The sequence below is a fragment of the Pseudorasbora parva genome, chromosome 1 (genome assembly GCF_024679245.1).
Source record: "Pseudorasbora parva isolate DD20220531a chromosome 1, ASM2467924v1, whole genome shotgun sequence".
In the NCBI taxonomy this organism is placed as follows: Eukaryota; Metazoa; Chordata; class Actinopteri; order Cypriniformes; family Gobionidae; genus Pseudorasbora; species Pseudorasbora parva.
In genome coordinates, this window is record NC_090172.1 from 9,569,045 (window position 1) to 9,583,158 (window position 14,114).

Below are 14,114 nucleotides of genomic sequence, written 5' to 3' on the forward strand. Positions count from 1 at the left end.
CTATAAATGATCATATATCATGGTCTATATCTAGCACTTTTTCTATACAGAATTCTGAAATGTTAATGTAGCCATTAAAAAAAAAAACTGTCAAGCATGTTTTATGGGTCAGCTGTAAAATCCATATACAGCACCCTTCAAATAAAGCATTAGAGTACACTTGAAGTTAAGGATCATTGGGATTGGTAGGAGAAAGTGTGGCCACTGCACTCTTTAAATATACCCCTGAGGTTTCTGGGAAGGACAGTAGAGCCTTAACGGCAATCAATGTGAGTGTGTTTCAGTTTTTTTTTTTTGTGCAGTGCTGGAGGAAAAAAGCAGTGAAGTGTTACAAGAAAGCAAAAGAGTGTGAGAGAGAGACAGATAACAAAAAGAGAAAGGACATTTCTTCCCCTCAAACAAACTGCAGTCGCATAACAGTCTCTTAGTGAGGAGTTACTAGATCCAGCTGAAAAAACATCATGCTATCAGCAATCACATCTTCCATTTCAAAACATGCTTAAAAGATACAGATCTCCATTTGAACTTTAAAAAAAAGTTTACTCTTACAATGGCCCCAAGAGGTACTTGGACATCTAAGCCACATTAAAACAAGGCAAAAATGCCGTATATTACGAATATTGTTGCTTTTGCTCCTCTTTTTTCATGTTCCTTAGGGCAACGAGAGTCTGAATGTGTCTGCTAAATGCATAAATGTAAAACAAAACAAAGCCAAACAAAGATAAAACAAAACTGCATATTATAAATAGTTGTTTTTATTCCTATTTTTCAGGGTGCTTAAATAACACAAAAAGTGTCTGAATGCGTCTACTAAATGCATAAAATGTAAAACAAAAATGGCAAATGAAGCCAAACTAAATGTAAAAAAACTAAAACAAAGCTAAACAAAAGTCAAACAAAAGTCTACATATTATGAATAGTTGCTTTTATTCCTCTTTTTTATGTTGCTTAGGATAAAAAAAAGCATTGAATGCATCTACTAAATGCATAAATGTAACACAAAAAAGACAAACAAAGCCAAAAAAAAGTTAAAAAAAACCTAAAAGCTAAACAAAACAAAACAGTCAAACAAAGGAAAAAACCAAAACACTGTATATTAAGAATATTGTTGCTTTTGCTCCTCCTTTTCATGTTTCATTATATAAAGCCAAAACAAACCAATGCAAACTAACCAAAGCAAACCAAACCCCCCAAAAACCAAACAGAAAACTACAAGGCTTAGAAAAGTGAAATTAGACAAAACTATTTGATACCGTTTTATCATCAAATGCAGTGACATTCATCGATGTGTGATTTAGGAATAAACACTTTCCACTATATTTTAGATTCAGACGGCCTATAAAACATTGTCGAAATGAATGTAAACATCTGTAAAATATACTCGGCACTAAGTTACTTGCTATTACAACTTTGTTTGAATTGCAGCTGTGCACCTGAATCGCTAAGGACTATAATAAAAAGAGTCATTTTGCATGACTTTATAAGCCACTTCCCCAAGCCAAAGAGAATATTTTCACTGCCTAAGGACAGAAAGCCATTACAAAGTTGATCTAAGAGCTTTTAGTGGAGAGGAAACTTCAGCAATAAAAAGAGAAAAGCATCAAGCCATTATGGTTTGTAATAACAGTGGAATGTGGGCTACTGGAGTATGAGGTGGCGATACGTCTACCCCAGGTCTTTCTTGTCTGTCTTTGTTCAAACATCCTGTACTTCTCTCTCTGATCCTCTGGGAATGAAAACACTCTGCAGGGGAACAGTGTTGCCTCCAACAGAGAACATTTTGACCACTGCACCGTTCATGAAAAAAGCATGAGGTTTGAGATGGCTGAAACAGGTAAATCCAGGTAACAGAAATTCTTGGGTATTTTGGGTAAAAAATCTTTTGTTTTAAGGGCATAATCTTGAGTAGCGACATTTCTCTTTTAAAGACCCCTCCCCCCCTAGAAATCGTGATATTATCTTGTGAGGTTTTTACAAATATGCGATTTTCTGATGTAATGCTGTATATTATGAATATTGTTGCTTTTGCTCCTCTTTTTCATGTTACGTAGTGTTCCTGAGTGCAAATGTACTGTGTGTTTGTACATGAACGCAGCGTGCGATCAGTGATCGGGAGCGCGCACATACACATGGTTTGTTCTTTTGTGCATCAATATAACAGTCACTCACCTGCTTACAGTATGACACCAAAATTGACCTCTTCAAAAACGAATCGCAGAATTCAACAGAGCTCGTGTTTTAAAGCAAAGCACACACTGGAATGAATAATTCACTAAAAACACAATGCGAGTCTCTATTCTCTCTGATATGTCTGATGTAATCAGCCTGGCTTTCTTCACATTAGCGCTGTTTTTGCGCTGTTTGAATCGATTCAATTACTGGATCACTGAACACTTTTCCAGAGTTTAATGGCTTAAAATGCAGAAACAGAAGCGGGTTAAAGAGTTAGAATGGAAATGTCCTCCTACCAGGGTTACAGGTGCTGTAGATGCTCAGTGTGATTGTGATGAACTCATAAATATATATGTATATGTGTGTGCGTGCATATATACATATATAAGGATGCAAAAAAGCAGCAGAGTGCAGCATTTATCCCTCAGGGCTGAATTGTAGACTAGAGTGCCAAAAACCGCATGAATTCTAATAATATTAAGTATAATAATAATAATAATAATTCTGATTCCATGTGGTTTGTGCTGTTTACAGTGTCATGACAAAAACAGATCTGAGTCACATATGAGCAAAGCAGTCCTGCTGTCTAAAGGAACCTAATAATCCTATTTATCAGCAGTAGTCACTGTGAGGTGCAGTGACAGCAACCATAACATTTGAGGTGTTCATGTTAAAGTAGTTTGAGGTGTTTTTTTTGTTTTTTTTACCTGGCCCTCTGCCGCCACTGGTCTGGTTACTGCCCCGACTGAACACAGAGGGAGGCTGAGACTTCTGCTTCAGAGTACCATGATTTGAAAAGAAAGCAGTCAAGTTTTCTCGAGTCAACTCCAACTTCCTACCACTCAGTATAGGAGTACCTGAGAGACAAAGCAATTTGGTCTTTTAATTTTATTTTATTAAGAACTACTGACAGTTCTTTTTTACTATCAGTTTATTTGTTTCCATGTATGTTTTTTATTTTATTTAATGTACATTACAACAAAAATGTACAGCAATTGGCATCTCAGTAAAACTACAAATTAAACGGGCAGAGGGGAAGGACAGAAAGAATTCTCCAACAACTTTACAAGGCTGTAACTCATCTGAAACATTCCCATTTTTCAAAAATGTTCAATATCCATCATATGCTTAACAGTTTGAAGAAAAAAACTTTTTTATTTCTAAATGCATTTGATTCGTAGTGAATCATCATTTTTAGTGTTTTTTTAGTGGTTATATTTAAATTTACTACCAATACTGGTGGAACTAATTAGGCATTGATTTAGGGTTTTTATTTGTCATGTACACCTTTTTATACAGAATTAATTGCATACTTGTTGGCTGATAAACAAACAATTATCAATTTGTGCTAATCGATACTCATACTAGTATTAGACAGAGTCAATAGACATTATCCTCTCTCGTAACAACAGCAACAGAATTTAGAATAAAAAACTACTTTATTATATTTTTTGGGAGACTATATTTTAAACAGCATTTTATGAGAAGTCACCATCAGCAATGTAATGCTGTTAATCGATTACTTAACTGTGACTTCTCTCATATTTCGTATGCAAAATTAAAAAAGTGTTCAAAATAATTATATAATATAAATATTACTGTTTTTACATGTAATTTAACATATTTACTAACAACTGTGATTTCTACTTAATTAATTGTTTACCGGAGTTTCACAATAAGTCAAATCAGAATCAAATGTTGTGCAACTGCAAGAAAATTATTTATTTTTAAAAATAAAATATTTTTGTGTTGAATTTACCTACATACAGTATAGTGGAACTGCATTGAAAGGCTTTCTACCTGGTGTGTCTCCATTGACTGAGCTCTTATTGTGGCTGGAACTGCTGCTGGTCCGCTGGGCCTCGTCTGTTACCACAGCACTGCCATCAGGGTTAGTGTAGAACAAAAGCAAAGGCTGGAAGTGACCTTTGATGCATTTGGTGACCACATCTTTCCACCTGGAACCCACCTTAAAAAAGTTGTACAGTTCATTATTATCTTTAGTAAAGTACAGCTGTAAAACAGACAGCAATAAAAAGTGATTATTATTAGATGTGAAGGCATGCGTGCCTCAGGAAGGCTTAGGTAAGAGTATGCAGGCTGTACTACAAAGTCTCTCCAGGCAAACAGATGTAACCTTCCTTCTTAATTAACAGACAGAAGAGAAAGAAAGAGCATACAAGCGAGAGAGTGAACAGCAGGAAAATCAGCAAGCAGGATGTGGAAGCAGTGCTTCCCATTAAAGAAACAATTATCTAAACGGTCAAAAGCAACCCAGGCTCATTGGGAAAATGTGCCTGTGGCAACATTTCTGCATTGAAATGTCCAGTTAGTGATGCATGTTCAGTTTTATCCAAAACAGGTGAATCTTGTACATATCGCAGCAATTCAGAAATAAAAGCTCAAATGTTAATGCTAAATGTTAATCGTGTTTGATAATAACGGACCTACCCTAAACCTTAAACATAGCCGATAGTGTTAAAGCCCCAGTGAGACTGAAGTTGCAACCAACTTCTGTGTTGTGACCTATTTCCAAGTGAAACGGAATATTGAATAAAGCGGGGTTTCACATTAGCACATCTCCTGTCTATGTCTCGTTAAGGATATTCAACCCTGAGAGCATCAGAGAAGGAACACCATTGCAGAGCGCAAGCAAATTTTCAGATTTTGATTAAAGATTACCACAACAAAATTAACTTACACTGATTGATTGATTGTAGGGTCAATTTTGAGTTCATGATAACTTTAACAAAAGCAAATGTGACAAACACAGCAACCATGCCATTTTGGCTTGCTTGTACTAGCAGGATTCTGAGTCTAGTACGGGACAAGTTTTGAATTGCTGAGTGCAAGTGTGGGAGGGAAGATATCGATATATGCGTGGGAAGCGGGAAAAAGAAAAGGACTTGTGGGCTCCCGCAAAATATAATTATCTAATACTAACAGCACGCACAAGGACATCTGAAGCGTTGTGTGTGTGGAAATTGGAAAAATTTCCTATTATAGACACCAGAACGAGACAAAATATAGAAAGGTTTTGCGGGCGGGAACGGGACTTAAAGGTGCCCTAGAATTTGAAGTTGAAATAATATGTTAAATTGTTCTCTGATATCTACATAGAGGGTATGTGGCTTATTTAAGGGCAAAAAGTATCCAGATACAGTTTTACAGGTCCATTTATAACCCTAGAAATTGTTCCTATAGGATGTAATGCTCTGCTTTTGCCTTATTTGGAAGAGTCATGAATATTAATTTTGAGCTCTGCTCTGATTGGCTTATTTCAACAGCTCACAGCAGTTCAGTTGTTCAGCAAAGCGGCTCTTGAGTCTTGACCGTCCTAACAGAACACAGACCGACTGAATGACACTTTAAGCAGAACATCTCAAATGGAGAATGCAGCGTAGCCTACTTGTTTATTGGTGTTTTCAGATCATCCGCGCGCGCGCGAGAGCTCGCGTGCATATGGTGGCCAGATTGGACATGTTTAGGTAAAACACTAAATAGTATACGTGTTTTTTTTCACAGATAAGCTCTGTTTGGGGGATTTAAATTACTGAAATTTGGCAACCGCAAGAACGAATGCTCTTCTTTCACTCCGACAAAACCAAAACCAGTGGTTTTTGTTCAAGTTTTGAGCTGCCGTTTTTTGCTATCCTCAAGCTTGTTTACCTGCACTCCTGATGATTCGGCTCTGTCAGTTCCGCCTGACAATGTACATGTTTAGACATATGCAAATGCTGGGGGCGTACATATTAATGATGCCCAGCAATTGAGTCACAAGTGGCATTATGTTGAGAATCACTTATTTTTCTGTGGTGTTTTTCATGCACAAGATTTACATAAGAAGTAGGAGGCAATGGTGTTTGAGACTCACAGTATGTGATGTCCATGTACTGAACTCTTATTATTTCACTATGGCAAGGTTAATTCTATTTTTCATTCTATGGCACCTTTAACATGAACGTTTCGGGCAGGAGCAGGGTAAAAATTAACAATAAAAAAACAATCCCACACAAACCTATAGCTTGTACAAGTCATTGCGCTTTTTTTAAAAATTGCGAGTCATGTTGTTTCATGGGACTCGTACTCAAGCGCTACACATCACAAGTGCAATGATGTACCAGGCGAGCTACAGAGCAAGTTTGCCATGTCAGAAAAGCCAAACAAATGGAGCTGGTTATGTGATGCAAAAGTCAAGTATTAGTTTACAAACCATGATCTATGGTAAAATGTCATAACATAGTTTTTGAGGTCATTACATTGCGCAACAACAAAAACAAAAAAACTAAATAAAAAAAAAGTCTTTATTAACCAATAAACTGTCCCTGTAATCATAATTGGTGTAAAAAGGAATAAAAGTTGTTGCTGTTTTTTTGCTGCTGGTGTTCATTTCAGCTGTAATCTGCAGTGACTTGTATGTTTTGCTATGTTTTTTTGAGTTTTGCAAACATGTAAGTGGGGGCACATATTTCCAATGAGCCAATGTTGGTCAAAATGCAAAGCAGAAAGGAGATTCATTAAGCTGTAATGAATTAAAGACATTAAAAAAATGGATATGTTCTGCATACTGGGTTGGCTCTCTATACTGTAAGTTAGCACACAAACGTCTACTGTAGTGCACATATTGTGTGTGTGAGGGTGATTCATCTTGGCGGCAGCGACGGGCACCGCTAGCCCAGTGAGAGCTGAAGTGCACACGCAAGCACAAGTCACACACTACTGATAGATTGATGAAGAGATACGGGCCATGCACCATTACACTGCATCTTAACATTTTTCACTCTTGCTGGTTGCCCATCTAAACATTTGGCTAACTTTTATTTGGTGGCAATTAATAGTGTCTGTTTAGGCAAGTAATAATGAGTGTCTTTGTGATTACTTAAAGTAAGGGCATAATGTAACTACAGAACAGTATTTATTTGAAATAAAAATTTGTAACAAAATGCATTTTACTAAAATGTTTATCATTCATCAATCAATTTAATGTGTCCTTGCACAATAAAAAAAAGTATTAATTTCTTTTTTAAAAAAAAGTATAACAAAAGTAGTATACATTCAATTGCACATAATCAACAGTAGCAGCAGATCTATTCTTCCAAGACTAAATACTTTAACATTTTCATATTCATTACTATGATAAAAATCTCCCGGGAGATGTCATGATAGAAAAATATATATTAAAAAAATCTGTACTTGCACAAAATGTAATATTAATGAAAATATTAAAGGCCACTTAAGTGTACTTTCATGACTGTTTCTTAAAAGAATCTTTTTAACCTACAAATATAATGATAATTACATGTTCAACTCAAAATCAAGAGGACAAATATATTTTGTATTAAGAAAAATATATATATATATTTTTTTTTACAAGGAAATACTATTTCAGTCTTTGTACTAAATTTCACATGCAAGTGTTTCTTGCGGTTTCTTTGTAATTAATCATGAAATCTATGAGCAATTAGTGAAAACGGTTTCAAATTAAATCAACCAAATAATTTTTCAATTCACTATAAACTTCAAGTGAGTGAAGGAATGGAGGAACATTTGTTGCAGTGTGAAGTTACAGGAAGTAAAACATATAGTGACCATGTGAACAACAAAAATAGCACAAATGTTTAGATATTTAAATGTTTGGACACAGTGAATGTTTTTTTTAATAATGAATCAACAGTGCCATGATTGCTAAGTAGTTTCTAACATTATGAATATTAAATGTGTAAATATGTAGACAAAAGGACTCGATACATAACAGGCAAGTGTAGTCTTACCTCTTTAACATTGGCATCATCAAAGAAAATCCATTTGGATGATTTGGTGTGGTAGGCAAAGGCACAATAATGTTTGCTGGAGTAACAGATCATTCCCACCAATAGCAGCTCACTCTTCTTCGCACGCTCGTCTGTGACGCGATAAAAGAGCTGAAGACACAAATTCAAATTTATTTAGACAAATCATAACACAACCCAAAAATCAATAAACACTCACAATAACTTCCCTTAGTTAATGTTGCATTAACTTACAATGATTTGGCATAGTATTTATCAATCTTTTTAAATATTAGTTTATACAAACATGGCTATTAGTTCATGTTAGCTCAGGTGCATTAAATAATACTAACAGATACAACTTTTGGTTTTAATAATGTATTAGTAAATGACAGCACATTAACAGTAAGATTAATAATATTGCTTTAAAGGTATTTATAGCTAATAATGTAGTTAACTAATGTTAAGAAATGGAAACGTGTTATAAAGTGTAACCCAAAAATCTTACAGCATAATTTTCTGCCAATATTGAAGGTTCAAGTTATGCACCAAAATGTTGGCAACCAAAAATATTCAGCCAAAATCATTGACTGAAATTGCTTCTCTGCATTTGACTGTAATGCAGCATATATTTTATGCACACAATGTGGATCAACTACAACAAGTAAACATGTCAGGAGTGAAAATTATGCAATATGTAAATGTTGCAATAAGATGAGCAATATGTAAAATTAGTTTGGCTTAAATATCAAGAGATGACTCAAAAATGCTCAAAACCTTTAAACAACTGGTTCAATTGAGTTCAATAACCCACATTTAAATCACCAAAACTTGGTTTCAGTTTTCGGCTAAATAAAACCTTTAATAAAACAAAACACTTTCAGTGTTTGGCTAAGATTTATTTCAGTGCATCACTAGTTGTGTTGTCACGATACTGGAATTTCCAACTTTGATACTATACCTTGAAAAATATCAATACCATGGGGAAAACTGCCATGTGTACACCATGCAGATCATTTGTTATTATTTCTCTTTTTATATCAGATGGAGGTGATTAGATTTTTTTTATAACTATTTACAAAATAAAAGACAAGTAAACAGTCAGTGATAAAATACGAATAAATAAGTTAATTTCAAACTATAGCACAAATAAATACAATGAAATAAAGAGACAAATTAAATAAACATGGCTTTAAGTTTTTTCAGGTGGGTCCAGTATATTTAGATAAAAAATACTAGTAATCAAATATAACATATCAATGGATGGTTTTCATTGTAAAAAAAACAACAACAGATTAATGATTGGTTAAAAAGTAATTTAGTCAAGAGCAGTGAGTGATTTTTTGGCTATTTTGTTCTTTGATTAACGAGACAAACATCAGCAGGTTTATTAGGCTGCTGTAACTTTAAGAGTTTATGCATGGATCCAATATACGGTTACACAACATGCGTTTTCTCTACACTATTTACGTTACAAAAGTGACTGCTTTTGAATATTCAGCAAGATGGATATTTTAACATAATTATGTATTTCAGTGTTAAAGTGCAAGAAACCTCTTTAAGTGACGCTTTCATAAAGCCTCCTTTCAAAGTATGTGCACATTTGGCGTGAGTACGTAACCTGTGGGAATGACTAAAATTATGTGCAATAAAATAACTTTTTAACCTCATTCCTGTCAAACACAAAAGACAGAAAACAATACTTTCTGTCTGTTTTTAGAGCTCGACAGTCCCTGGTCAACATTTGCTTTCTTTGCACAAACAAGACCAGCATAAACATCCTACTAAACATCTTTTGTGTTCCATGAAAGAAAAAACTGAGAAATATCACAGGTCTAAAACGACATGAGCAAAAACTGACATGTTCTTAATTTTTGGTATAGCATTTCAGTTTCATGTGCTAGTCTTCAGAATTACAAGGCAGAAATAGGTGACAGAACACAAAAGTATGTATTTGCTGAAACAAGTTTAAATAAAACAGCTATTGCATAACTAACACTTGTTCCTCCACCCCTGATTCTTGAATAGCTGGTTTTCTTCAGAGGCACGTGAAACAATGGATTGCAGGAAGGCGGGGAGCTATTTTCCTCTGAAGTCTCTACCATCACATGGAGAACTAGGGAATGAATTAAAACCTTTGTACGTGTCCAGGGGGTTTCGGCTGAGACTAATCCAATACTGGAGGGTGGTAACATGGAAGGGGGCGTAAAGAAGAATGGAAACCATTTAGTATCTGTGACAATCGTTTTGAGTAAAATAACTGATTTTTCCAATCTAGATCTTCAACAGCAAAGAAAAATCACTGTTTCTTTGGACGGCTCTATAAAAGTAAGGATATTTGTATGGTCAACTACAGATGCATTTTAGCCATCTGAAATGCATACAGCTGCACAAACAGAACAGCCATCTGGCAGAAAACAATTCTGAAACATGACTTTATACTCCCACACATGAGGCTGGTAATGAAGGCTGTCTACACACTCAGACACCAGATGACCTTCCATTGCAGTGGCTTTCTGTTCAAGCGTGGGCTATGTAGGCACCGATGCAGTTACACAACCTCAATCTTATGAAGAGGATAAACCCCTACTTTATTTCATACATATGGTCCGAGGCACCACCATAAATCGGCCTCGATGACACCAGCACCAGATGTGCGGTAAAAATAAATAACTGAAAAAGAGCAACCGTGGTGATGTCAGAAGCTTTTTATAGTGATTTAATCTGGATGGAGGCTTCCTATGAATTCTATATTTTATGTAATAGCCAGGAATACGATGGAATGGATTTCCCCACAATGATTCAATGACATATAAAGCAGTAACCTACAAGCTGATTAGCAGAATTTTGAAAATTTAGATCATCTAATTCTAATCTTCTTACCTTTTTCTCTGACTCCGATAAGAAAAAAGTACCACGTTAATGTGTTTTTATACTTGTATCATGGTAATCCCAAGGGATTTGATTGGATTCTTTAATGCGCATATAAAGGATATGCAGTTCGACCAAATATTAAAATTTTGCCACATTTTTTTCACCCACGTCGCTCCACACTTTGCCAATTTTGGTTACATTTTACTTCTAAAATAATTTCACAGAAGAAAGTAAGTCATTATTGTAGAACACGAGCCACCATTTTTAGTAAGTAAAGTTGAACACTCAATACATTCACATTTATACCAAAAATATATTTGATAGTACCTTGTAAAGCATAATCAAATGTGACCAATATGTAAGTACATTAAAGCTTTTTTTCATGTTCAAATCTTTTATCCTTAAGGAATTGTTTCATGATTCACTGTGTACTGTAGAGCTTTTGTAGTTTGATTCTTTAGGACGTGGTCAAGTGCCTGAAACTAACCAGGTGGAGCAGAGTGTTTGAGAAACTTTCCTAGACAGCATTCTTACCCCTGAGAGGTTAAGGTGTGGTCCGAGAGATCGGAGGACGTCTTCTGTGAGGTCCGAATGTTCTGAGTCCCACACAAATCCAATAGTTACGATTTCTGGAGAGTTCATCAGCACGCGTCGGATCTTGATTCTCTGACCACAATTACTCTATTGAAGGGATAGGGATCAAACATAATTATTTGTTTGTTTGTTTTTAACACCATGACAGCTTTTTTGGCTTTGAACAAAAAAAACAGACTGTGATTTTCAAGATTTTTTTTTTCTCATTCGGTCTCTCATAGTTGAAGTGTACCTATGAGGAAAATTACAGGGCTCTCATCTTTTTAAGTGGGAGAACTTTTGCACAATTGGTGGCTGACTAAATACTTTTTTGCCCCACTGTATTATATAATTTATAATGACATTCCAATAATGACACTCTTTGTGTGGAAAGTAACAGAAACATGCGGTGTGTGTGTGTGTTTGTGTTTAAATGAAAATTAGCTTTTACCCCCCCTTTCCAGAAGTCGAGGCCTTTACAGCTTATGCCTTGAATACACTGCCAACAAGTAAAACATCCATCTGTTTTTGATAATCATCTCGATCATTGTTACAGTCATTGCAGTTTTTCTTTATCATGTTAGTTTATTAGTTAAATCCATTCTAAAGCCATATCACTTCTGATATGAGGTTTTCTGAGCTCATGCATGCTATCGTTTTTATTTTATTTTAAATGTATTTTATTTTTAGTTAACGTTTATTTTATTTCTAGTAATTAATGTTTTAGATTTAGTAACCTATAATAACCCTGTTGTGACCAAACATTTCATTACTTCAGTGAGATGCATGGCTGCTTCTGACAGTGACTAGTAGGATGTGACTTCCTACTTTGCCCGTTTAAAAATGCAGAATGTGTTGATATGCGAGAGGAACGTTCCGGTCTCATGTTTCATTCTGCTGCTTGCCGTCACATAGAGGTGTTACACTTGCAGAATATCAGATAAGATAGGAGTGAGTGTGTGTGTGTGTGTGTGTGTGTGTGTGTGTGTGTGTGTGTGTGTGTGTGCTTAATGACATCACATCGCAGAAAGAGCTAGCATACTATGTGCGTGATGGTGTCCTCTAAGTGCTAGTAAATTCTACATTATTAAATCAACATTAACAGACACCTACCGGACAGTTGCGCATATCTCCGACTGTCCTGGCGGCTTGTAGCAACTCCCCAAACATATCTGGGCGCAACCTTTCATCTCTCATCTCCAAGACTTTTTGGCTGGAGCGCAGAGAAAGCGAAATCAAGATAAATATTAAAAAATATCAAATTTCAAGTATTTTGATATGTTTAGGTCAATATACCAACTAAAACGCATCTCAAGTTTCTGGCATGATGCCTGGAGAGGGTCTCACTTACCAGAGGGCTGTTGTGGACACATAGTGCACAAGCTCAATGAAGGGTAGCGGGTCGGAGGACGCATCACAGCTCCTACACACTGACTGCAGGGGAAAACACACACACACACACACACACACACACACACACACACACACACACACACACACACACAGTGATGCATTACAAGTGATGCATGATAATATATGATGTAAAGCCTTAATTACACTACTTTAATGTGATGTAAGAGATGTCTCAACCCACATACACTGTGTACAACCTGAGGGTGTAACCAATTTAAAAATTCCTTATACGGGAAACACAAGAATGAATAATTTCTTGGCCAAAAAGCAAATCACACATTGCTTTATAGGGTGGTATCTCGTGTGCACAAAATAACACTTAACCATGGTTTTACTCATTATGCAAAGAATATTTTAGGCTGCATTTATATGATAAAATAATAATGTAAAAACAGTGAAATATTGTTATAAAAGGTTTTGTTTTTAAAGGGGGGGGGGGGGGGGCACTCAGTTTCATAGTCATCAGTTTCAGTATTTAGTGGCCTGTCAACATTTGCGCTTGTTTACTTGCAGTTTATGAGGACATGATTCGGTTTATGGACTATTGTATGCGACTAAGGCCGGGGACACACTGCAAGCGTGCCGTGAGCGTCTCGGCTGCGTGGCGTGTCCGTTTTTATTTCGGCTCCCATGTTAACCGGCTAGAGCTTGCATACTGCCTGCGTCACACGCGCGGCTCACGCGAGGTCCGAGCCACGCGGAAAACGCGTGCATGCTTCAAATAGAAGAGACGCCTATTTTTCACGTGACACGTGAGCGTGTTGGAAGCGTTTCCAGGCAAAATAGAAAAGGAAAAGATGTTTATATGCCATTTTGACACGAATACAAATTAATAAATGACATTTTCATGTGTGAAAGTCTGTAGGTTAACATAAATGCAGATATAGGCCTAATTGTAATAAAAAACAACACAATTATCGATTTTGAAATATTAAACCTGTCAATACAGAACGAAATATTCTGTAGCCTATTTTGCCGTCAATACCATAAATATGTATGGCCAATAGGCCACTGCCGACGTTGTCGCTGCTGTATCAATAGGCAATATAATTATTTAACATGAAGTATAGGGCTTCCCTGTACATCAATACCAGCAGCAGCGCCGCGTCAGACACGCTTCTAGTGTGCAAGGAAAGAGAAAACAAGCCGACCCATACTAAAAAAAAAACAACTAAACTTGTGAGAAACCGGAAGGAGTATTTTTGACACAGAAATACTCTATCAAAAGTTCAACATTAGTTTTTGAAACTTTGTCTATGTTTAGGATGGGAATCCAAGTCTTTAACAGTGTAAAAAGCTCAGTATGCATGAAAC

The 14,114-nt window shown here is 36.0% G+C and overlaps 1 protein-coding gene across 5 annotated transcripts in view; it reads right to left on the reverse strand.

The window, feature by feature from the left end:
* The window catches only part of LOC137042697 (inactive ubiquitin carboxyl-terminal hydrolase 53), a 72,641-nt gene that overhangs the window by 32,717 nt on the left and 25,810 nt on the right, over window positions 1-14,114 (reverse strand). For all 5 annotated transcript variants that reach the window (XM_067418839.1, XM_067418830.1, XM_067418959.1 and 2 more), the window contains exons 7-12: window positions 12,739-12,821; window positions 12,501-12,600; window positions 11,349-11,495; window positions 7,944-8,093; window positions 3,973-4,141; window positions 2,880-3,029 (exon numbers count right to left, since the gene is read on the reverse strand). In XM_067418839.1, coding sequence (XP_067274940.1) covers window positions 2,880-3,029; window positions 3,973-4,141; window positions 7,944-8,093; window positions 11,349-11,495; window positions 12,501-12,600; window positions 12,739-12,821 — 799 coding nt within the window. The remainder of the gene's footprint in view (window positions 1-2,879; window positions 3,030-3,972; window positions 4,142-7,943; window positions 8,094-11,348; window positions 11,496-12,500; window positions 12,601-12,738; window positions 12,822-14,114) is intronic.